This window comes from Rhinatrema bivittatum, chromosome 3 (genome assembly GCF_901001135.1).
Source record: "Rhinatrema bivittatum chromosome 3, aRhiBiv1.1, whole genome shotgun sequence".
Taxonomy (NCBI): Eukaryota; Metazoa; Chordata; class Amphibia; order Gymnophiona; family Rhinatrematidae; genus Rhinatrema; species Rhinatrema bivittatum.
Window position 1 is genome coordinate 103,332,331 of NC_042617.1, and position 26,058 is coordinate 103,358,388.

The following is a 26,058-nucleotide window of genomic DNA, read 5'->3' on the forward strand; positions in this document are numbered from 1 at the left end:
CTAGCTCTCCTGCCCTCTCCTCTCTCTCTCCAGCACCTGTTGCTCTACGCACCCTTAGCTGATTGCCTCCGGTGAGGCTCACAGGACTCCTCCCCGTGGGCGGTACCATCTCTCACCTCGGCCCAGGGCCCACATACTCACAAATCCTAACAGTCAGTGAACACAAATGTCAGTGAAACATCTCTTAGAAGTTTATTTCACGGGCTTGCAAGCACGGGTGTCGTACAAGAGTAGGCACACCTTTACACCATTCTGCAGTACATTATATACATTTATTCCCCGTTTCGCTTACCCCTTTTCTTGTTCCCTGTTCTTGCTGTTGCTGAATTGCAATTTTCTAAAAAGCTTGTGCAGAGGCTGGGGAGATGACACATTGACACTGTGCTATGTGGTTATTGTTTTTCAGCAAGAAGCAGGGGAGGGGGGGGGGGGGGCTGACTGGGTTTTACAGCTAGGCCTTCTAACAGCTTCTCTAAATTGTTATTTTACCATATCTATTTTGCAAAAGGTTTGCATAAAAGCTGGTTGGGGGGAGGGGTAAAATCTAACCTTATACATTTCCACCTTTGCTTTGCCAAGAAGAGATTTGCACCACCCCCCCCCCCCCCCCTTCTCCTTTTTAGTTCTAAAGATCTGTTCTTGGCAGATGCAGTTTGTGGTTTTGTAATATACACAAAAAAGGAAGGGGAAGGAATGGTTCAAGCTGTCAGTGTTTTACTCTTTAACAGCAACATAAAAGAATAGGAGCATGAATAGAATCATTAAGATTATATTTTAATCTCTCACTGGATTACTGAAATAGCAACACCTGGGGTCATTTCTCACACATATAGGCACTTGGACTAAGTTTGCTTTTATTGGAACCTCTCTGTTGGGATGCCCTAACTCTCCTGTTTCATTAGTATCCTTCAAGGATACATTCCTCCGAACCATGCACTGCTGAGTGACCGTCAGCTTTCCCCCTTGTCCTAGTTTAAAAGCTGCTCTCTCTCCTTTTTAAAAAAGTTAGTGCCAGCAGCCTGGTTCCACTCTGGTTAAGGTGGAGCCCATCCTTTCGGAAAAGTCTCCCCCTTTCCCCAAAAGTTTCTCCAGTTCCTTACAAAACTGAATCCCTCTTCCCTGCACCATCGTCTCATCCACGCATTGAGACTCTGGAGTTCTGCCTGCCTCTGGGGACCTGCACATGGAACAGGAAGCATTTCAGTGAATGCCACTCTGGAGGTTCTGGATTTCATCTTTCTACCTAATATCCTAAATTTGGCTTCCAGAACCTCCCTCCCACAATTTCCTATGTTGTTGGTGCCCACATGTACCACGACAGCCGGCTCCTCCCCAGCACTGTCTATAATTGGGCTAGTTTATTCCCCATTGTATGGGAAAAATGTGTGTGTAAGGGGGTTGAGCTAAACCTGCGCTTCCTCTGTTGACCTTCCTGTCACCCTGCATTCCATCATGAGCAAGTCATCGTGACTTTGTGCCATGTACCCGAACAAAGAGAGGGATAGGAAAGAGCCTCCCCCCACAACCGCTCCTTCACATTTTAACAGGGGGGCCTCCTCCCCGCCTCATTAGGCTCTATTTTTTCTACTTTGGGCTATAAATCCCTTTTCATTTCTGGCAACACTAGTTATGGTGTACCTGCACTGCTTGCTGCCTGTATTGCCACCTCCAGATCCAGAAGCTTAAATTACTACTGGAACTCCCTCCCTTCCTCCTATGTCTTCTTCTTGTCTCCTTTTCTTCTGCATACAGTTCAATGTTTACCGTATTCGCCTATAAATGCATGCACTCTGTGGCTCCCCATTAGGGATGTGCAGGCAAAACGTTTTCGGTGAAACGTTGATACGTTGAAGGTGAGGGTAGATTCCGTTCAATATGGAAGTATGGAGAAATCCATAAGTTGTGGATCTGTCCATACGTTTCCCGGTTCCCTACATAAAAATTTAAACCCCCCACTCTCCTTAACCCCCCCCCCCCAAGACTTACCAAAACTCCCTGGTGGTCCAGCGGGGAGTCAGGAAGCCATCCCTGCACTCCTTTGAGATTTCCTCACGGCGCCGATAGCCTGTGTCACAGGGGCTGCCCGTGCCATTGGTCAGCCCCTGTCACATGGTCACGGCGCCATCTTGTGCTTCTACCACGTGACAGGTAGGTCATGTGCAAGAGGTCGCTCCGGGACCCTCGCTGGACCGAACTGGAACTTTTGGCCAGCTTGGGGGGGGGGGGGTCAGGAGGCCCCCCCCAAGCTGGCCAAAAGTTCCGGGGGGGGGGGATTAAGGAGGGTGGGGGGTTTAAATGTTTGTTTAGGGAACCGGGAAATGTATGGACAGATCCACAACTTATGGATTTCTCCATACTTCCATATTGAACGGAATCAACCCTCACCTTCAACGTATCAACGTTTCACCGAAAACATTTTGCCTGCACATCCCTAATGGGGAGCCACAGAGTGCATGCATTTATAGGCGAATACGGTAAACATGAACTGTATGCAGAAGAAAAGGAGACAAGAAGAAGACATGGGAGGAAGGGAGGGAGTTCCAGTAGTAATTTAAGCTTCTGGATCTGGAGGTGGCAATACAGGCAGCAAGCAGTGCAGGTACACCATAACTAGTGTTGCCAGAAATGAAAAGGGATTTATAGCCCAAAGTAGAAAAAATAGAGCCTAATGAGGCGGGGAGGGGTCCCACTGTTAAAATGTGAAGGAGCGGTTGTGGGGGGAGGCTCTTTCCTATCCCTCTCTTTGTTCGGGTACATGGCACAAAGTCACGATGACTTGCTCATGATGGAATGCAGGGTGACAGGTACGTCAACAGAGGAATCGACCCTCACCTTCAACGTATCAAGCTGGCCAAAAGTTCCGGTTCGGTCTAGCGGGGGTCCCGGAGCGCCCTCCTGCCACATGACCTACCTGTCACGTGGTAGAAGCACAAGATGGCGCCGTGACCATGTGACAGGGGCTGACCAATGGCACGGGCAGCCCCTGTGACACAGGCTATCGGCGCCGTGAGGAAATCGCAAAGGAGTGCAGGGATGGCTTCCTGACTCCCCGCTGGACCACCAGGGAGTTTTGGTAAGTCTTGGGGGGGGGGGGGTCAGGAGGGTGGGGGTTTAAGTGTTTATTTAGGTTCAACGTATTCAACATAGCTATGTTGAATAAGTTGGAACTCACGATGCGTTTCTCCTCAAACCTTTTTTTTCTCTTTTAAAAATATAAGTTGCGTTTTACATATGCGTTCAAAACGAATGCACACCCCTACTCCCCATAACCTATTCTCTCCCTACAACATTCCTCATGAATTTGAGTCGCTCTTATCTGTGCCCTTCTCCTCCCAACTCCATACTTTCCACTTTGCTGCACAGTACACCTGGAATAAACTTCCTAAACTGGTGCATCATGCTCCCTCTCTGGCCCTATTCAAACTCAATTTAAAAACTCACCTTCTGAAGTACTTCCTACAATAAATACACTTCCCACATACTCGTTTGTCATGCACTTCTTAGACGGACTGTAAACTCCATGGAGCAGGGACTCTTATGTGCATCTGTACAGCACTGCCTATGTCCAGTAGTGCTTTAGAAATGAAAGCCAGAAGTAGTAGTATTCACCTCTTCCTTCCTGTACTAGCTCTGCACAGCCTTCTAGCAGCACTGGTAAATGGGACAAAGGCCTGGTTTTTACACTTGGCTTGAGGGGGTATTTCCTGTGATAGCTTATGGGTCTGCATTTTTTCCCTTGCAATCAAGGGTTATATGTTGTAACTATGATAACTCACAGTAACCCGGTAAAGATATCACATGATAATTTTGCATCTCATCAGCTTTATACATGGTGTTAATCAGAAGGTATTTCTGCATGATAATTCACATAGATCACTCACAGTAACATAACAAAATTATTGCACTTTAGAACATTAAATCCTTAATCTATGCAGCTCCCCCCCCCCCCCCCCCCCAAGGACATTATCCTTAAAAGACAGCAGCTGTCCATTCACCTGTTAAGCTTCTGGCCCTTCCAACTGGAGCCACTTCTTTGCAGTACCACATATCTGTGATTTAATCCTTGAAGAAGAGATTCACTTGCCCAGGAGATTGCAGACACAGTACTGTCCAGCAAAGGCAAAAGAAGTTTATTCACTGTCATTTATTTATATATAAAAGGGACCTATGGTCTCTTCACTATTTCTGTGTTCCTCCCAATGGGGACATATTGTGATCAGAGTAGTGAGCAGACTGAACCATTTGCTATAGCATTCACCTCTAGGAAATTCAGTGCACAGTTTCTTAATGCACATGATAAAATTTTTTTTTATTATTATTATACCGCGATGCAATACACTAATGGTATGCGAATACACTGGGAATTAAAAAAAAAAAATCAAAGCATTCTAACCTGAAATAGTGCATTAAAACATGATTAGCATGCATAGAAACATGATTTATGCACATAAAATATGATTTATATGCACAAAAAATGCTTTCTATGCATAAATCCAAAGGACAGGACCTGGCACTGAAACTCAGGCTTCTGCATATAAACTAATACTGGCCCTGGATAACTTTACTCTACCGCTATTAGTTAAGTTTTTAATGCTAAGAAAACATGAGTTAAGCCAGTGCATCTCTCTGCTATGAGGATAATAGACAAATGCCTTCATTACTATTAAATATATATTGGACGGTGCTAACCTGTACATGCATTTCTGTGCAGAAAACTCTTTGCTGCATTGGAAGTAAAGTATGTGCACACAATTGCAAGTAAAACTGTGCACTCTGTTGAGCATCCCTTATTACATCAGCCTCTTTAAGAGCCTAGGGTTGGGAAAGGGGGAAAACCTGCCTTATGTTCCAGATTTTTATAGTGAGTACAGAGGACCCCACCATTAATTCCCTGTGGTGATCATTTACCATTAGTAGCTGTTCCTGGGGAATCTAGCCGTAGGGTGGAGAGTATCCCTCTGCTGAGGGAGTAAATATCTCACCCTGGGTCCATCCTTCTATGGGGAAAGAGGACTTGGATCAGAGTTTAAGATGAACAGAGGTCTACACAGGAACCGCAAGAAGTGTGTGTTAGGTGCCTGTCCAGAGGTGACCAGATACGTGGAGAGGAAAGACGGAGAGGGCTGACCATCCACTGATCCTCAAAAGACCAGGAGTGAGGGGCTCCCAGGATGGTGTCACCAGCAAGGATCAATAAACCCTTGTTACCTCTCAGCACCTGCTGCTGGATTTTACATGCTTGAACACTGTACCACTTGTAACTATTTCATTTGAATTGTTAAGTAAAGACTTTTAATTCTGGAACAAAATACTTTGCTTGAAATGTCTCCTGTCACTGTCTGAATGCCTTGGGCCATGGTGTTTGAACCGCCCCCTCTTTCACATAATCCATGCCAAGATTGCAGGACTAAGTCCGGACTTAACCTTAGTACTGGGTGTGCCCAGCTTACAGTTATATCCACAGCAGTTATATCCAGAGTGGGGGCTACATATGTTTGCTTCTTGAGGCCTTTTTTAAGTTGTATAAAATACCCAAAGATACTTACTAGCCAGTCAGTATCTTGCAGTTGTAGTTAAAGACATCAACCAGCAGTAAAATGATGAATAATTACACAGACATTCAAAAATGTTTTGTGATGTTCCCATTTTTACCATTCTGTAAAACGTGAAGACTACTAAGAAGGGGGAAAAAGTTCCCCAAATAATTCTGTACTCCTTCCATCTATAGAGCTAAGGGAGTGCCTTTTTCCTGATAATCACCTGATCAAATTGTGAAATCATCTCTTATGATCACATAAAGGAATATGACTGTACAGAAACCTAAGAAGTACCAGGCCATTGAATATGCCTGAAGCAGCAGTTACTAAATCCATAAAACAACATAATCATTAACAGCACCACCGTGATTAACCCATGGGTAGGCAAACACACGGGCATCCTCTCTGCTATTCACAGTGATTGGCACAATATGAAATGTACAGGTTAAGTTACAAACGTTTTCTCCCACATGAAAATTTGTAGTCCATGGTTACATTACCCATATTTTTCTGTCCTTGACAAAAGCTTTGCCCAAAATTACCTATTTGACGTTTTCATTCTATATGCTATAGGTTACTTTTTAGTCATTTACTGCTAACAGGATGTCACACTTCTGGAGATATTAAAAGTGTGTGTGTTAAAATCTCTAGCACATATGCTAAAAATGTACTACTAATATTAGTAACTTCATGATATACATAGTACATATGCACAAAAAAAAAGTGTGCTAACATTTAAAAAAAAACTGTATTAACTAAGAAATGTGTTTAAAATATTGATGTTAAGCCACTGGGAAGCCATAAACTTAATGACATCTCTGTAAGTATAGTTAGATTTATGCATTAACCTAGCCAGGCTATGCAAGCTCAAATGGGGCTTTTGATTCCCTGCCCCCCCCCCCTAGAAAAGTGGGTCCCAAACTCTCAGATACCCCCCCCCCACACACACACACACACACCGAGACTGGATGCTCCCTGAGGGAGAATCCCACCTTACACATACTCCCATTCAAAAACCTCCCCTGTTCAAGATAACCCCTTTTACTGAAGACTCTCCTTCACTGAAGACCCCCCACCCACTCATGATCACCTCCATCACACAACTACCCTTACTAACATCCCCGCAAACAGAAAGCCCATCTTCCCAAGCCCCACAGCACTAAATCCTCCCACAAGACCCTCTGACTCCTCCCCCCAATGCTTACCCCCTCATATGGTTCTTTCTTCAAGCTATGAGGAAGGAAGAAGCCCTGCTCCCTCCTGTCTCAATGTTGGTGATCTCCAAAATGGTGCCACCCAACCTCAATCTATCCTATGCCCCTCAATATGTAATAGACAGGATGGATGCATTTAGAAAGTGAAACGCTGTTTATTTTTAGTTACCCAATAGTCATAAGATTAGAACACACACACAGCTACAGGCATACATGCATTTCCTGGCGTGTAGCCAGATGGACTCAGGACAAATGGATAGTATCCGCGTGCTAGCAGTTGGAGACGGATCTGACGTCAGCACAGGGGCGTGTATATATCCCCACAGGAAGCGCAGCTGTTCAGTAATTTCCGTCTCCAAAGCAGTTTGGAGTGCCTGCACGCTGGTTCAGCGTGCTTTCCAAGACTACTTTCATTTTTGTTTTCTTCTCTTCTAGATTCTACTTTACCTTTCTTCAACACCTTTTTGAGCCCCGCGCTCCTCAGGGGCCGTTCTGGCCGTGCCCCCCAGTTGAGCTTCCCGGGGTGACTCCCGTGGTCCCCCGGAGGTGTAAGTCCTCGGTTCAGCCGAGGCCCTCGCTCCCGGCGTGGACGAGGTAGCGGGTGCAGTGCCTCAACCGCGGCGGTGAAAGGTATCGGCCCTTTCCCCTCGCAGCCGGAGACCGCCTGTGATCCTGCCCGGCAGCGCTGCAGATTTGGTACGGCGTACGTCTCTTCACCCAGGTCTCCGCTATCTAGAGGACCGGCGGCGTGGCAAGCTGTGGAGGACGCCATTTGTGGCCTTACTCAGGTATTCCGCGCCTGTAATGGGCGCGGCTTTTATTTTTTTTTTTTTCTCCTCTCCTCCTTGTTCTTGCTTCTTGGCTACCACTGTGAGTATGTGCCGCATATTGCTGCTGTATGCCTATTGACTGCCCTTAGGTGTATATTGCTACCTGCTTCGTATTGTGCGGCTGTTTTTTCAGCGCCTATTGCTGTCGCATACTCTTGCTATTGGGCGCCTGTTCCTACTCAGCGCCTATTGCTGCCGCTTCCTATTGCTATTGTGCGCTTGTTTTGCTCAGCGCCTATTGCTGCCGCTTCCTATTGCTATTGTGCGCTTGTTTTGCTCAGCGCCTATTGCTGCCGCTTCCTATTGCTATTGTGCGCTTGTTTTGCTCAGCGCCTATTGCTGCCGCTTCCTATTGCTATTGTGCGCTTGTTTTGTTCAGCGCCTATTGCTGCCGCTTGCCTTTGCTATTGTGCGCTTGCTCTATTCAGCGCCTATTGCTGCCGCATCCTATTGCTATTGTGCGCCTGTTCTAGCCTGCGCCTATTGCTGCCGCATAGGAAGCGCACGCTTGCTATATTCTGCTCATGGATCAGCTCGCAGCCGCGGCCGCAGCTGCGCCGCCACTTGCCCTAGACGTTTCAGCTCTGGGCCTCTGCTCCGCGTACCACCTTCGTGCCACGCGCGGTACTGACCCCCGACTCCCTGTGTACCCAATGTGCGGCGGCCGGGGGACCCTCCGGCCAGGACCAATCTCAGCCGCAGTTTTTTGATAGTTCACCTGCGGCTACCCCGGATTTGGGAGGCGGTCTCGACCGCTCGGGAATCCCGGGGGATCTGGTACCCCGGCGTTTTGAGGCGGCTTCCATTTCCTGGGTGGATCTTTTTCAGGGAATTCATGCCTTTGTCCAGATGCAGACGGCTTCGCGTCCTGCCCCTACGGTCCTTGCTGCGCCTGTTCTTCCGGCGGTTGCTGCGGTTCCTGCGGGGGCGGCGTCTCCGGCGCATACTGCGGCTGCCGCCATGATGGCAGCCTCTAGGGATCCGGTTCCGGGACCCTCGCAGCCTTCTCGGGAGCGGGACCTCCCGCTATTGGACAGTCCCGATCACTCGGACCTGGAGGTTTCACCGGACGAGTCCGAACTCCCGGACGAAGGGGACCTCCCCCCAGGGATTGCGCCATACCGGACTATGCGGCGCTTTTTCCCTAAGGAGGACCTCTCGGACCTCGTGTCTCAGTGTCTGGCGGAGTTGGAGATCACTGGACCCGGTGCTTCGATTCCTTCTGCGCAGAACCCCCTGCTGGAAGGTCTTCGTCCTACAGCCCGCCATTTTCCTTTCTTGCAGGCAGCTCAGCAACTCATTGATTTGGAATGGGCAGCACCGGCGGCCTCCTTTCAAGGGGGCCGGGCCCTGAAAGGCATGTACCCATTGGCACCGGCTCTCCAGGACCTCCTGGCATGCCCTCAGGTGGACGCCTTAATTAGCGCTGTGGTCAAGCGCACTACCATTCCTGTGGAAGGGGGTTTGGCCCTCAGGGAGCCCCAGGACAGGCGGATGGACGCTATTCTGAAGCAAAATTTTGAGGTGGCAGCTCTTTCTTTGAGGATTGCGGCCTGTTGCACGGTGGTCACTCGTGCCTGCTTGTCTCAGGTCCGGAACAACGCTCCGGCGGCTGACATGGAGCCCGCTCTTTCCTTCCTCACCGATGCCGCATCGGATTTGGTTCGAACCACGGCTAAGGGGATCTCGTCTTCCGTGGCCGCCAGGAGACACCTATGGATCCAGCCATGGTCCGCTGATGCCCCTTCCAAGTCTCGCCTCACCAAATTGCCTTTTCAGGGCTCGTTTCTGTTTGGCAGTGACCTTGATAAGCTTGTCGCTTCCTGGGGTGCCTCTCCTGTGCCTCGCCTACCAGAAGACCGGTCCAGGAGGGGACAGCGCTCTGGTCCCCGGCCCTCCAGGGGCAGGGGTTCACAGCGATTTGTTCCATATAGAGGGCGCTACCAGACGCCGCGTCCTCCGGCCAGGAATCAGTCCTTTCGGTCCAGGCTGCGCAGACGGGGGAACGGGCCGGGCGGGGGTCCCGGTCGCATTCCACAATGAGAATTTGCCGATTCATCTGGGGGACGAAGCCATAGGGGGCAGGTTGACCCTCTTCTACCCCAGATGGGTCGAGATCACGTCGGACCAGTGGGTCCTCGCAGTTATCCGAGAGGGGTATTATCTGGACTTTCATCATCTTCCTCCGGACAAGTTTGTGGAGTCTTCATGTTCCCCGCTCAAGAAGGCAGCATTGGCGGCCACCCTGACGAGGCTCCTGACCTTGAACGCCATCCTCCCAGTGCCTGCCTGGGAAGTGAATTCTGGACACTATTCCATTTATTTCATAGTACCCAAGAAAGGGGGCACTTTTCGGCCTGTGCTGGACCTCAAATCCCTCAATCGGTACTTACGGGTGCCGAGGTTTCGCATGGAAACTCTGCGCTCCGTCAAAGCCGCAGTCCAGCCCGGAGAGTTCCTCACGGCATTAGACCTGTCCGAAGCCTATCTTCATATTCCGATACATCCGGATCATCAGTGCTTCCTCCGCTTCAAGGTTCTGGACCGCCACTTCCAGTTTCGAGCTCTCCCCTTCGGGTTGGCCACCTCCCCGAGGACATTCACCAAGGTGATCGTGGTTGTGGCGGCGGCACTCAGGCGGGACGGGATCTTGGTCCATCCCTACCTAGACGACTGGTTGATCAGGGCGAAGTCCCGAGCGGAGAGCCTGCGGACAACCGACAGGGTGATCGCCCTTCTGGAAAGCTTGGGCTGGGTCATCAACCTCAGCAAGAGCTGCCTACAGCCTTCCCAGTCCATAGAATATCTGGGGGTACGGTTCAACACTCGGGCGGACACTGTCAGTCTTACGTCCAAGAGCCAGTTGAAACTTCGGCAGCGTATCCAGTATCTGTTGGGAACCAGTCGGCCGTTAGCTTGGGATTATCTGCAAGTTCTGGGTCTCATGGCCTCCACTCTGGACGTGGTGCCTTGGGCACGAGCCCATATGAGACCACTACAGCATTCCCTGCTCTCTCGCTGGAGCCCCCATCACCGAGCCTATTCCACGCGCCTCCCTCTGCCGGTCCATGTTCGGATCCAGCTGCGGTGGTGGTTGCGGTCCGACCACCTGAGCAGGGGGTCGCGGATGTCCTCGCCCACGTGGATCTTGCTCACCACGGATGCCAGCCTCAGCGGCTGGGGAGCACATTGCGAAGAACTCACTGCGCAAGGGCGTTGGAACAGGGAGGAGTCCACATGGAACATCAATCGCCTGGAAGCCCGGGCAGTCAGACTGGCCTGCCTTCGTTTCGCTCCGCGGCTGCGGCACAGAGCTGTCAGGGTGATGTCCGACAACGCCACCACGGTGGCCTACATCAACCGTCAGGGCGGAACCAGAAGCCGACAGGTATCTCTGGAAATCGCCCCACTCATGGTTTGGGCAGAGGCGAATCTGCGGGACATCTCCGCCGTCCACATTGCCGGGAAGGACAATACCACAGCAGACTTCCTCAGCAGGGGACGCCTGAATCCAGGCGAGTGGCAGCTGTCCCCCACAGCTTTCCAGATGATTGTCGATCACTGGGGGATCCCGGCCATGGATTTACTGGCAGACAGGTCCAATGCTCAGGTACCCAGATACTTCAGCCGCAGGCGCGACCCGTGCTCGCACGGCATCGATGCTCTGGTCCAGCCGTGGCCTCCGGGGACTCTTCTATATGCCTTTCCCCCGTGGCCTCTACTGGGTGCCCTCATCCACAGGATTCGGTCACACCAGGGCCTAGTTCTTCTGGTGGCCCCGGACTGGCCGAGAAGACCCTGGTACGCGGACCTCAGACGCCTGCTGGCTGGGGAACCTCTCCCCCTGCCTCCTCTCCGGGACCTTCTACGTCAAGGTCCCATTCTGCACGAGGATCCGGCTCAGTTCTCTCTTACGGTCTGGCCATTGAGAGGGCTCGACTGAAGAAAAAGGGTTACTCGGGGCCTGTGATTACTACACTCCTCCGGGCTCGCAAGTTTTCCACTTCCCTCACCTACGTACGGATCTGGAGAATCTTTGAAGCATGGTGCGACTCTCATGGCACCAGTCCACATGCCGCCACTATTCCTATTGTGTTGGATTTCTTGCAGGATGGGCTTCAGAAGGGTCTCTCCCTCAGCTCCATCAAGGTTCAGGTAGCGGCACTATCGTGCTATGGACCCAGGAGAGGTGGCAAGACTATCGCCAAGCACCCTGATGTTTCTCGTTTCCTGCAAGGCGTCAAGCATATTCGTCCGCCACTAAAGTGGCCTATACCCTTCTGGAACCTTAATCTGGTTCTGGATTTCCTTGCGGGATCCACCTTCCGACCCCTTCGGGGCTTGTCTCTACGGTCTCTAACCCTGAAGTTGGTATTCCTGCTGGCCGTATGCTCCGCACGCCGCGTCTCTGAACTACAGGCGCTGTCCTGCCGTGACCCCTTTCTACGTATCACTTCGGAGTCTATCCATCTTCGGACGGTTCCCTCCTTTCTCCCTAAAGTGGTTTCACAGTTTCATCTTAACCAAACCATATCCTTGCCTACCACGGTAGGTTTGAAGAAATCTGAAGAAGGCCGTTTATTACGCCATCTCGACCTCGGCAGATTGCTGCCCAGGTATCTGACAATGACTCAGACCTGCGGAAGACAGACCATCTGTTCGTCCTACACAGCGGGAGGAAGCAAGGTGAAGCGGCCTCTCGGCCCACCATTGCCCGCTGGATTAAAGACGTGGTCAGAGCCGCCTACGTGGCGGCTGGGAAGGCTCCGCCTCTACAGGTTAAGGCTCATTCTACCAGAGCCCAAGCGGCGTCTTGGGCTGAATCCCGAATGCTGTCACCGGCGGACATCTGTAAAGCGGCGACATGGTCCTCCCTCCATACCTTTTCTCGGTTCTACCGTCTGGATGTCCAGGCCAGGGAGGACTCGGCCTTTGCGAGGGCGGTACTGCATGGTCCTCAGGCAGCCTCCCGCCCAGGCGGGGTGTAAAGCTTTGGTACATCCCATTTGTCCTGAGTCCATCTGGCTACACGCCAGGAAATGTTCAGATTACTTACCTGGTAATCTTGTTTTCCTTAGTGTAGACAGATGGACTCAGCATCCCGCCCAGCTGCCTGTGTCCATGGGTTTCACTGATTCCGGGTACGCCTTTGACTTTTGTGTTCCTAAGAGCGTACACTCTGCCTATATCCACGCCTTCCGGTTGGGAAGGCTGGCGGTCTCCGGCCACTGTCAATCGGTCAGGGGAGGCCTGTTTTCACTTTTTTCTTTACTTTTCATTGAGCGTCAGTACACACATCCATAACAGCTTTTGCAAGGAAGATTACTGAACAGCTGCGCTTCCTGTGGGGATATATACACGCCCCTGTGCTGACGTCAGATCCATCTCCAACTGCTAGCACGCGGATACTATCCATTTGTCCTGAGTCCATCTGTCTACACTAAGGAAAACAAGATTACCAGGTAAGTAATCTGAACATTATTGTGCAAGATCCTTCACGAGAGTGGGTATAGGGAAGGTTTTATTGTAATTATACCTATAGAAGTTGGTTTGTCATGAGGCAAAAGGGCTAGAGAACAGCTGCATCGTGTGACCAGTCTTTGTTCCTGTGTCTACAGTCTTCTCATCTGCCTGAGACTTTGAAGGACTTTCTGGGCACTCAATGTCGTTTGAGCTCTCTGAAGAAAGGCCACAAAATTCTGGTCAGAATTCACATACTCAACTGGGTTACTTATATTGTGTTATACAAATTTGTATTTGGAATATTTACTTGTATTATTATCATCATACATGTTAATCCTATGTAAAACAAACATTTGGTTAGCAATTAGTTAAAGAAATGTTAAATAATCCAGAGTAAAACATCAAGGCTTACCTTAGTTCCACACTTCACTGGGAATTACCTATAGAAGAAAGAAAAAGAATGTAGTAAAGAGAATAGTCATTTAATTTAAGAATAGGCTTTTAATGTAACTGTATCTTGTACATGAATGAGAATTACCCTATAGCTGAAACAGAAGAAAAGTGTTAATGGGGAAAGAAAGTTAATTATTCTTACCTGAGGGTATTAGCATTTACAATCTTTTCCAGCAGAACAAGAAGTGATCCTGGAAAATAAAAGCAAACTGTGTTGTGGTGAATGTTTTGTTTGTTGTATAACACACCGCTAATTAACACTAGATCTGTGAAATTCCATGTACTTTGTACTTCCTTGTCTCAGCCTCTCCCCTTAACCTCTGAGGGGACACTTGGCTCTGTAGGTTATCGCATGCCTTATGTAGAATTCTAGGACTATCAGGGATCCACACATTTAACATCATATGTGAACACCTCTGAAACAGCAGGCACTGTAAACTTTAAAGTGAGGTTCCCTGTGCTACAAAAACAAAAACACAAACCAGCGACAAAACAGAGGATCTGAACGGAATTCCTGGTTTTAACTAGATCCTTCAAAGGCTGCAATACCTTTTATTAGAAAAGGTATAGAATAATCCAAAAATGTTGTAGCACTAGCTTTTAATATCAAAAGGACGGTCTGGAAAGCTCAATATCTTTGAATTATTCTTTCCTTGCTCCAAAAGAAGGTATTTAAATTCACAAAGAATCACGATTCTCCTTGATCAACACAGCTTCTAGAAAGAACTTAGCTAGTAACTGCTGCATTAAGAGCCAAAGGGCCCTGTGTCTCTCTCTTTACTAAGTACAGTGAGTTGTCCCGGAAACCAGTCTGAGATCAGCAATTCCTCCTGGGCTCCTCCTATCACTCAGCCCTGAAGGCCAGAGATCAAGAAAACCTGTCAGCAGGGCAGAAAACTCCACTATATGCATAAATCATCTTCTCCATCAGCATACATTTATAGGAATTAAGACGTCTCCCTTTCTATCTATGTACTTCAAAATCATTTTCTTTTGCGCTTGAGCTCGCCTCTTAAATAACCATTCAGCTTGCTTACGATAGGAAAACGACCGGCGCTGAGCTCCTCACCTCGGAGAGGTGCAAACTACGAGACTAACACTAAATGTTGTTGGCTACGGTTTCTCGTAGCTCGAGCAGTATTCGCACCTTCCCCAGAGAGTACGCGAGAAAACAGAAGTTGAAGTGCCTTGTCCGATTTCGCAAGCAACGCCAGTGGAGGGTTTAAAACTGTGGCTTCCGTGGCTACGAATTCATTGCTCAAACCACTAGGTCTAGGTCATGCCTGATTTCCAGTTTCACCCTCTTTTTTTTTTTTTTTTTCGCTTTCCTGTGCTGAACTTCTAAGATGCAGCCAGTGATCTATTGTAATATACGATAAGCCACGACCACTTGTCTTTTGAACATGTGCATCTGATAAGAAATTCGGAAGATAAAACAACTAGAAGTGCCGCCCGCAACATAGTAAACAAAGCCCCGGCTGTAATGTTTTCAGGATACGTTTAATTGTCGTACTTCGCCAATTTTAATTTCTTTTTTGAGGTATTGAATTATAAGTTTACAATTGTAACCCGACATGAACATTTTAACTGTAAGGCAAGAAATAAAGGAAGAAATTAAAATTTCCCCAATGCGGTTTAAAATAAATCTGTGTCGGGAGGGGGCGCTTGGAAGTCCGCCGCGAGCTCCCCTTTCTAAAGGGAAGGCTGGAAAACGCCCAGCGCGGTGTTTCTGGGTGGGGAGAGGTCCTGCTGCCGACCTCGCACGTTTCCTCCCCTCCCCCGGGTCGCCTACGCTCCGCACCTTCCACCCTGGGGCCAGGAAGGAGGAGCCTCCGCCCAGTGCAGCCTCGAGACAGCTCGCGCTGCAGTCGCCGGGCTTTCTGGCCGTGAGGTGAGCGCGAGGGACGCTCTGGGCTGCTCTTCCTCTACCCCCCCTCCCTCCCCGTCTCCAGGGTGAAGAGGAGGAGGAGGTGGTGGTGGCTGAACTGGTTCCACCCATTCCAAACTCCGGCTGTTCAGGACTAGTAACCACTACAGCAGTCGAGTCTCAAGGAAACCGGGGCAGGCAGGCGGCTGAACTGGAGCCAAATGGCTGCTTGGCGCGGCGCTCCTGCGGCCGCCGTGTGCAATGGAAATCACTGCAGTCCGAAGCAAAGTCAGAGCTCCAGAAGCAAAATTTCCGCAAAGAACGGGATCTGCAAGTCCCTGCAGGTTAGTCATCTCCCCAGCCCTCTATTTCCTTTCCCCGCCCTTCCTGCAGGTGAGTGAGCTCACAGACTCTTAACTAAATTCCTCCCATCTGGGCACTGTTTAAGGGCTCATCTGGGGGTCACAAAGTTCTGAGCCATTTTGGAAGTTTTAATTATTTGTTAGAGGAGGGAGCTACAGATAACCCGATCGAGCAAATTCCACGTTTTCCTTTTTTGTCATGCGACAGTTGTTAAAGAGCCAGGGCTTTTGTGATATTTATTTAGTTTGCTCTTGCAAAGAAAAACTATATTTGAGGTAATCTGCTTTGGAAAGAAAATGGAAATAAAGGTTAACCAAAAAAAAAGGCAAAAAAAATTAAGTTGATAACTTTTTATTGGACTAACGATGCATTTCTTGACTTGCCTTCAGGAGTTAATCCCTTCTTCGAGTCAAAACAAGATGACCCAAAGCTGACATTTAGCAGAAAATAAAATCCAAAAATACGGCCCGATGATGAGGGGAAGGGGTTGATGGAGGTGACGGGCAGTATTATTTTATCACTCCATAATAATGGGTTAAGAAACCGAGGTGTTTGAAAAGACAAGTAAGGAAAAGAAAACCTGCCCTTGGCTGGTGATAGCTACAGGAAAGTGCTGAAGGCAGGGGCTGGTGTTCTGGTCATGACGTGCTGAGCAGGATTCATCGGAAGTGCTAGGTACTTGCAGCTAATTCTGAATTCGACTGTTATATATACTCTTAGAAGTTATAAACCTGGCACCCTGTACACATTCGACTACTCCACCTGTTCATGTGCTTCCCCAGCCCCTCCCAATTAGACATCCCTCCATTTCAAGTGTTTATTAACCTGTATATATAATCACCAGCATTAGGGTCCACAGAAACATTAACTCGCTAATTCTAACCTTAACGCTAAACCTTCCTGACAATGGAGAAATTAGGCCACAGGTTCAAATATCTTTTATAATGCAGCACTCACTGTGGAGGAGACTTTTACTGTGTAACAATATTGTTCTCTTTATCACCATTATTCACCTTTTAACTCCCCAGCATCAAGCCATGCTAGACAAGATTTCTGAGGCATGGAACAGCCTCGCTGTTACTCCCCTGCCATTTATTTATTTACCACATCCCTATGCCCGCTACGTTCCTGGCACGAGTAGTTTTTATTATTTATTTTCTCACACCTTCCCTAGCCATCCATTATTCCTGATCTGAGTACTTGGGGCTATTATAACCAGGCTAAAACTAATGCCCATTTCCAGTGCAGGTGTCCGCTATCTATTGGCACCTGAGCACCTTGCCATTTTTCATCTTCCTTTTTGGTTGCAAAGTTGCTGCCCCTCCTGCTGTGTCGTCAAAATCCTACTCTAGCTCAGTTCATCTGTGCTACTCAGTAAGGGTGTGACTGGAGGATATTCGCATCTGCTGTCCCCTTCCTTCTGCCTTGCCACTGAAGCATTCAATGGCTAACTTCCCCCCTACCTGCTCTCTTTTATCCCCTTATCTTTTGCATCTGCCCCTATACCCTGAACAACTGGCTCTTGCTATGCTAATTCCCATCCCCCTCCTATACCTGTTCCTCTTAAATTTTGTTCCACCCTCTATTGTTTTACACCCCAAGGAGGTGGCCGAAAGCGACAGCCTGGTTATGTGCCTCTGGACAGCCAGAGTGGCTGTGGAGTCTATATTCAAGAGCTTACTGAGTGGATAAGATGACTTCCTAAGTTTTCAGCTGAGTATTCTCCTAAATCTAGCCAGTCAAAATGTGATTGGCGAGATTCCACGGCTAAACTGATTAGTGCTCAAAATTAAGCACTGATTGGCCTAGGTTAAAAAAAAAACAAACAGCCATTGACCTCTTCCACCCAACCAGATTAAAAAAAAATGTGTGAGGCCTAGATCTACTCTCTCTAGCTCCCCCTCCCTCCCTCCCATCTTCAACACAAAGTTCTGGGGGGGGGCGGCAGTAGCCCCCTCTGTAATCCCTTGCAGATTCATGCCTCCCTGCTGCCGGTTTTAAAATGTGTAGGTAAGGAGCCTACAGCTCCAGATGGAATTCCCCCCTTCTTTTTGGTGAAAAATTAAACCCAAATGTGTAGCACTGGGGCCCCCTCTCCCATCTACTCCTCTGCTATTATAAAAAAAAAAAAAAATTCTATATGTATAAGCCTCTGCACCAGTTTCCCCTCCCAAATCTGCCTCCCACAATAAATAAAAGCCCATGTGGATTTGGGACCTCTCACAAAACTGACAAGCTGGGAAGGCTGTACAGGCTTACCATCCTCCAGTATCCAGCATTACTCTGACAGCAGTGCTGGTAGTGTACACTGCCAGTGTTGCAGCAGAGCAACAGTGGACACAGGGAAGAAGGTAAGCCTGCATTGCCTTATAATCGTCAATACCCAATCGGCCCTGCCACTGTTTTCCCAAATATGATTCTAAACCAGAAGCACTGGTGCAAATTTATATCTATCTTAATTTTTTATTTTCATTTCAAAAACCCCAAACAGTGTACTCCACAGCACAAACCCCTCTCCTAATTTTTAAGGGAAAAACCTCAGTAACCACAAAAATTGTTAACTTCGGCAGTGCACATCTTTAAGATTGTCTCTGAAGGCTGCCATCAAGGTAAAAAAATAACCCTCTCTCTGATCACACATTACTTTTATTGAATGCCCATTTTACTCATGCCTCACCGTGTATTGCAGTCTTCAGAATATAAGCAATTGTAATCCATATTCAAAGTAACTTTTTTTTTAAAAAACTGTAATTCAGTCCGAAAAGTAAACGCAGTACTTTTTTTATTAGAGAAAATGCAGACATGGCCATGTTTTGCTGCCAAATACTGCTTCAGGGCTGACTTCCAGACAAACTTCTAGCATCTTTCATCTGCACAAGCCTCCACAGCTAGCTTGTGTTTCTACAGAAAAGAGCATAGTATTTGAAGACCTCCATGATTTTCCTGGTAACCAATCAGAAAACAAAGTCTAATTTTATTCACCAATCAAATTTTTTATGAAAATGTTCCATACGAAAAAGAGCGTTGTGTAGTGTTTAAAGACCACCTCAGTCTTTCCGACAACCAATCAGAAAACAGTCCAATATTATTGATCAATCAGTTTTGTAAAAGTGTCCCATACACAATATAGACATCATACAAAAAAGGAAAAAAAAATGTATTCATAAAAAATGATTCCATTCAATAGTTAAATTCACCCTGATTCCTCTCTCGTGGATGTGGAAAACCACACCTACTACTACTACACAGTATTTTAGGTCTGAAAAAAATGTTGCTGAGAAATACAATCCTGTACTAGTGCGCCTTCAAGGTGCAGGTTTAGAATACAATTTTTTTTGTTTGGAATGGTGTATCTTCAGTTTCCATGTCGTTTTTCCTATGTATACTAGATAAGGACATATTGATGTGTGTATCACAATCTGATAAATGCTTCAAATGATGTCTATCAGATGAATTGACAGACTGAAGTATGTAACATGTTAGGACAATAAATGCACTGACCACAACTACTATGTATGTTCACCTTCCACTGTGGCCTCACATAAACATTGATGGGACCAAAAAATCATTAAGATTACAGTAGTAGCACCTGCCGCTCTGTACTGGCTACTGTGGATAACTTAAAATATATTGTTTAAATCCTGGGCCTTCTCCTAACTTAGATGAAAGAATGATCATACCAAGTTAGTTGCAATAAGTATTATCAATCTTTATTGATATGTGCATATCAAGAGAATCTTTCTGACTTGACATGTCTCATCAGAGAATTCTAAAATTGACCGCCACAGTGCTTTCTCTTATACTATAAAAATCAGCATCTTGACCTGACATTTCTATTTCTTCTTTCTTATTTTAAACAAGCATAGATAATTACCTTTTGGCATATTTTTATATTTGCCTTGCTAAGCATGTCAGAAGATCTTTCCACTGTAACCTTTAACCCTACTTCCTCTTTCATCCTGTCCCCAGGCTTCTGACGTTTAACATCCTCTTGCACAGCTGTGATGCACTTCAGACATGCTAAATATGTACTATTAATTGCTAATTTCTAGACCAGCAGTTCTCAACCGGAGTATCGCCAAACACCGGCAGGTGTGTCACGCGCTTCCTGGTCTCCCGCAGCGGGAGACCAGGAAGCGCGTGACACACCTGCCGGTGTTTCTTTCCCTCTCCTCACCCCAGCAAGAAGCAAAGAATTCCTCAACAAACACTGCTGCTGTTCCTGCCCGTGCCGTCAGCACATTCAAGCCCGGAGAGGAACGGCAGCAATATTCGTGGAAGCCAGCAACAGCAACATGGCCTTTTCTTCTTCCTGACCCTGCAGCCCGGAAGAGGAAGTGATGTTTAGCGGGCGCGCGGGAAGAAGAGGGCCATGCTGCTGCCGCCGCTGCAGAAATCCTGTCCCAAGGCTCCCGAGACTCTCCCCCCCAGCCCCGCAGCGGTAAGAAGGCAGCACTCAGCTGTTTGCCTGAGCTGCGATCATCGGGGTGCAGAGCAATCAGCTGAGAATGTGGCTGCGGGGATTTCCTGCCACGCGGCTGTTTGGGAAATCCGTCAATTAGTTGCCCCGCATTTGCAGTGGTGAAGGACTGTCTCAGAAAGGAGAAAGTGTGAAAACTAGCTTCATGAAATTACAACCCTTGGTCCTATCTAAAGGATTTTTTTGCAGCTTTTAATGCTGGTGTCATTACTGGGGCAATTTACAAAAGTGCCCCTAAAGATGCAAACTCCGCGGTTACTTATACCTGCGAGCTTTGCACCAGTTTTCAAAGGGGAAGTGCAAGTCCCCTGGGGGGAAAGTGCCTGTCGAGACTTGCAGCTGCTTTTCTTTTGCTGGAAATAATGCCTGGAGTTCTGAAAGGGCAAACAAGGCCCCATTCCTCCCCCCCCCCCCCCGGCAAGGAAATGTCTACTCATGATGCAGATAAATGTACATGAGTTCTTGAACCCTGGCTAAAGAGATGGACAATTTGCAAATAACCAATTTACACAGGGAAATGTCTATTTGCCCCCTTAAAGAGCTCTTGAAAATTGTTCAAGGCAAAAACAACAATGTCTAAGCAGATTTACAACAACAAAGAAGTCACTGAAGTGATGTATTCAGCTGTAATATTCCCCCCCCCCCCCCAAATTCCAAGATGTGGGTGGAAAAAACATCCAATAATAAGATAGCAAACAAACTTTCCATTAGGTATGCTTGAATGTTGATTTGGATTTACATGCCTTTCCAAGTTCAAGGCAAGTGACATTTCAGGTACGGCTGTTGGCAGGTTTGTCTCCTTCTCAGAAAGCTTACAATGTAAATCTCCTTTCTGAGACAGTCGGGACAGCTAATCGAAGGATTTCCCAAATAGCTGCGCAGCAGGAAATCCTCACTGCCACATTCTCAGCTGACTGCTCTATATCGTGATGATTGCAGTGCTGCCGTCTCACCACTGTGGGGCCGGAGAGAGTCACTTCTGCAGTTCCCAGCTTGTCACGACTCTGCTTTAAATAGCAGCATACCAGTTACCTTGTACTGTAGCTGCCATGTGTGCTCGGGGTGGGGGTGAATGAGATTGAGAGAGTGAACCAGTATATGTGTGTGTGTGCGCAAGTAAGAGAGAGTGGTCAGGGAGTTGACTGGCGAGCACGTGCGCATGTGTGAGAGAGTGGTCAGGGAGGTGACTGGTACGCGCGCGTGAGACAGACTAGTCATGGACCCTAAGGAAGAGGAGCATGAGGACAGAGCTTCAGCAACCATTGCTGCTTCTGGTAATGTGCTATTGGCCAACAAGAGAAAGGAGTAGGAGAGTTGCTGGAAGGATAAGTAAAGGTGGCTTAAGTTTCTTTCTTGATTAACTGCCGTTTTAATTATTGGGTATTATGTGATGTGTCTACTGTTTGAAATATTTTATTGGTGTTTAGAGAATTTTTAATAATTTTGTAAGTTTTTAATGATTGGATGTTATTCTATTTCAGTTGTTTTGAAATATTTATTATATTTTTTGTAGTTTTAGAATTATTATTTTATATTATTTGAAAAATGTATACATAGAAATGTGGAGACACAAACTGAACTGGAAATAGCAAGAAGCCAGACTGAGTTTATGCAGTGCAACAATGGAAAAACAAAAACATTAACTTGATGGCTACTTTATTCTGTATTTGGTGAGGGTCTGATTGTGTTCTGCGTGTGTGACCCAGATAAGGGTATTCTGCAAGCTTGTAGTTTTGTGTATGGATCTATAGCAGCTTGGCTTGATCTGTTTCCCTAATAGGAGGTATATTGGTGTTTAGGGCCTGGTTAAATATTTGTAGTGTTGCCTTTTCATAGGTAGGGTTGTTACTGTTTGAGTGCATTCCATAATGCAAGTGTAACTTTTTTTGCGCATTAGTTTGTGTACATTATTGCAGATCCTGGGAGTCTGTTAGGTTCTATATTTCTGTTTCCATTTCTTCAGTTTTGCACTGCATTCCTTTTTTGGGTTTTCCTTCCAGTTTCTGTCTCCATATTTGTAATTTGTGGTCTTTCTGTACTTAGTGAAGGTCGATTCTATGTGTGTGACCGAGGTGAGGTATTTTACCAACATGTAGGCATTTGTATCAATATTATTTGTTGTGTTTTCTCAATAGGACATGTATTGGTGGTTAATTACTGTTTTTTCATAAGGAGGGCTATTGCGCCTGGTAGAGGAGAGTGTTTATGTTGCTGTTACGACACCAGAAAAAGCTTTTTTTTTTTTTATGGTAAATTGAGCATGGAATGACCTAGTTCTGTTCTGCACCCATTGTTGGGGTGTCTGGGCGGTTCCTGTAGATAGAGTATATGTTTACATTTAGCCCCGTGACAATCGTGTTCAGTGTCACGCATGTGAGAACAATCTGTCAAGTGTGTCCTGACAGAAAAAAGGTTGAGTGATTGCTCTAGACATTGTGCAACCATTTACCTCTGGCCCGCTCTGGATACCTAACATTCGGATCGATACTGTAAGACCGCGGGAGAGCGGACGAACGTCCGCTCTCCCGGCGCACGCACCGGCCCTTTGCCGGTGCGAGCGATCCAGTATTCAAATGAGGCGACGCGGTGCAAACGAGGAAAAGGAGGCGCTAGGGACACTAGAGCGTCCCTAGCGCCTCCTTTTGGCTCGGAGCGGCGGCTGTCAGCGGGTTTGACAGCCGACGCTCAATTTTGCTGGCGTCGGTTCTCGAGCCCGCTGACAGCCACGGGCTCGGAAACCGGACGCCGGCAAAATTGAGCGTCCGGTTTTCGGCCCGACAGCCGCGGGCCGAATTCAAATTTTTTTTTTTTTTTACTTTTTTTTTACTTTTGGGGACCTCCGACTTAATATTGCTATAATATTAAGTCGGAGGGTGCACAGAAAAGCAGTTTTTAGCGCCGACCTTTGGGTCGGCGCTAATTTCTTAGAGTAAAATGTGCGGCTTGGCTGCACATTTTACTTACTGGATCCCGCGCGCATACCTAATAGGGCCCTCAACATGCATTTGCATGTTGAGGGCGCTATTAGGTGCCGCGGGTGGGCCGCGTGTTTTCCTCCCCTTACTGAATAAGGGGTAAGGGAAAACACGCGTCCAGAGCAGGCTGACAGTGCGCTCCGGAGCACACTTTACTGTATCGACCTGATTGAATGAAGCAAGTAAAAGCAGAGCTTGGCTAATCACGACACTACCCCATGTAGAAATATAAACTTTAGGTGTAAGGGAAACATTACCCCATTTCTTTATTTTCATTCTCCAGCCTGCAGGGATCCCCTGTGTTTGTCCTATGCCCTCTTGAAGCTGTGCACTGCAGAAATTAACAATTTTTGTGGTTGCTGTGGAGGTTTTTCCCTTTCCACTTGATTTTTTTGTTTCCCTTTTCACATTGTGTTTTAACCCTTAAAAACTGGGAAAGGGGTATTGCTCCAATACTGAAATGTGTGCTGTGGTAGATTCAATTGCAGTACATTATTCTGGGTTTTTAAAATGAAAATATAGATTAGAAATTTGTACCAGTGCGTTTGGTTTAGAATTGTCTTTTAATACTAACATACAGGCCGTTACAGTACAGTGCGCTCCGACGGAGTGCACTGTTAACCTGCCCTTAGACGCGCGTTTTCCCTTCAGTAAGGGGCGGAAAACGCGCGTCCAACCCGCGGCACCTAATAGCGCCCTCAACATGCAAATGCATGTTGATGGTATTCCCGCGCGATACAGAAAGTAAAATGTGCAGCCAAGCCGCACATTTTACTTTAAGAAATTAGCGCCTACCCAAAGGTAGGCGCTAGTTTCTGCCGGCACCGGGAAAGTGCACAGAAAAGCAGTAAAAACTGCTTTTCTGTGCACCCTCCGACTTAATATCATGGTGATATTAAATCGGAGGTCCCAAAGAGTAAAAAAAAAGAAAAAACATTTTTAAATGGGCCGGCGGCTGTCGGGCCGAAAACCGGACGCTCAATTTTGCCGGCGTCCGGTTTCCGAGCCCATGGCTGTCAGCGGGCTCGAGAACTGACGCCGGCAAAATTGAGCGTCGGCTGTCAAACACGCTGACAGCCGCTGCTCCGGTTCAAAAGGAGGCGCTAGGGACGCCCTAGTGTCCCTAGTGCCTCCTTTTTGCCCGTTTCTACCGCACCACCTAATTTAAATACAGAATCGCGCGCACAGGCGAGTGGCCTGTGTGTGCGCTGGGAGAGCAGGCGTTCATCCGCTCTCCCGCGGACTTTACTGAATCGGCCCGATAGAGAATGATAGCAGATAAAGACCAAAATGGTCCATCTAGTCTGCCCAGCAAGCCTTCCGTTAAGGGCAGTAGCAATTGCCACTCCATAGTTATTCGCCATGCCTTCTGTTAAGGGTAGTAACACGATTGCCTTTCCGTGCGAGATACCCCCAAATCTTCTGTTAAGGGCAGGACCGGATTTAAGATTATGGCACCCATAGGCGAAGGACTGAGGGTGGTTGTTTTCACCCCCAGAAATCACAGAGCAGCAGGGGGAGTCCCAGTATTTGGATGCTTTCAGAATTTGGTGCCCTAGTCACATGCCTATGTGGCATGATTCTAAATCTGAGCCTGGTTAAGGGTAGCAGCAACTACTGCTCCGTGCAGGCTACTCCCATGTAAAAATGGAACCTTTAGGTGTAATAGCAAAGTTACCGCATTTCTTTATTTTCATTCTCTAAGCCAGCAGGGTTCCTTTCCCCTGTATTTGTCCAATGCCTTTGTGAATTCCATCACTCTTCTTGTTTTCACCGTGTCCTCCAGGAGGGCATTCCATGCAACCACTACCCTCTCCATGAAGAATTATTTCCTGACATTGTGCCTGAGTCTTCCCCCCTTGGCGTTTCATATTGTGACTCCTACTACTTTTACAGGATCCTTTCCATTGGAAAAGATTTTGTTTTTGTTCATCATTAATTCTTTTCAGATGTTTGAAGGTCTGTATCATATCTCCCCTGTTTCTCCTCTCTTCCAGGGTATACATAATATTGAGGTGTTTCAGTCTCATCTCATATGGCTTTCCGTACAGACCCCACATTATTTTGGTTGCCTTTCTCTGGACCTCTTCCATTCTGTTCTTGTCATTTTTGAGATGAGGTCTCCAGAACTAAACACAGTATTCCAGGTGAGGCCTCACCAAGGATCTGCACAGTAGTATTATTGCCTCCCTTTTACTGCTTGCTGTGCCTCTTTCAAAACAACCTAACATCCCTCTGGCCTTAGCCATCACCCTGTCGCATTGCTTCACCACCTTCAGGTCATCAGATGCTATCACCCCGCGGTCTCCCTCCCAGTTTGTGCTTGTGTGTGTTGGATGGCAAAAGACTGACAACTCGTTTGGATTGCGGTGCACCATATGCATGACTCTGCATTGAATCTCAACTGCTAAACCTTTGAGTGCTTCTCGAGCTCTTCTAGGTCACTTCTTTCTCTCTACTCATTCAGGTGTGTCCACTCTGTTGCAGATCTTAGTATCATCTGCAAGAAAACACATTTTTACCTTCTGATCCTTCCTTAATATTGCTCACAAAGATATATTGAACAGAATCAGTCCCACAACCGATCCTTGAGGAAATTGCTCTTCTTTCTTCAGAATAGTTCCAGCCAGCCAGTTTGTAATCCATTTCACCACCTTGTGACCTAGGCTTTTCATTTTATTCATGAGCTTCCTATGCGGGACAATATCAAAACCCTTGTTGAAATCCAGGTAAACCATATCGAGCGCGCTTTCTTGATCCAATTCTCTAGTCACCTAATCAAAAAAAAAAATCTGATTTTGTTTGACAGGACCTTTCATTGGTAAAACCATGTTGCCTCACGTCCTGTAACCTATTGGATTGCAGATAGTTCATTA

The 26,058-nt window shown here is 47.3% G+C and overlaps 1 protein-coding gene and 1 long non-coding RNA gene across 4 annotated transcripts in view; one reads left to right on the forward strand and one right to left on the reverse strand.

The window, feature by feature from the left end:
- Window positions 1–12,983: 12,983 nt before the first annotated feature.
- On the reverse strand, window positions 12,984–15,428 carry LOC115086985. Of its 3 annotated transcripts, none has more exons than XR_003855383.1 (4): window positions 15,299–15,428; window positions 13,640–13,688; window positions 13,457–13,484; window positions 12,984–13,259 (listed from the first exon to the last, which is right to left on the reverse strand). It is a non-coding gene; the product is annotated as an uncharacterized LOC115086985 (long non-coding RNA). The 3 variants fall into 3 exon arrangements; XR_003855382.1 differs by lacking the exon at window positions 15,299–15,428 and adding an exon at window positions 14,645–15,227; XR_003855381.1 differs by lacking the exon at window positions 15,299–15,428 and adding an exon at window positions 14,567–15,227.
- Window positions 15,345–26,058, forward strand: part of LOC115086984 (serine palmitoyltransferase 3-like) — a 254,044-nt gene continuing 243,330 nt past the window's right edge. Inside the window, exon 1 of the mRNA XM_029593553.1 lies at window positions 15,345–15,708. Coding sequence (XP_029449413.1) covers window positions 15,586–15,708 — 123 coding nt within the window. The 5' untranslated portion in view covers window positions 15,345–15,585. The remainder of the gene's footprint in view (window positions 15,709–26,058) is intronic.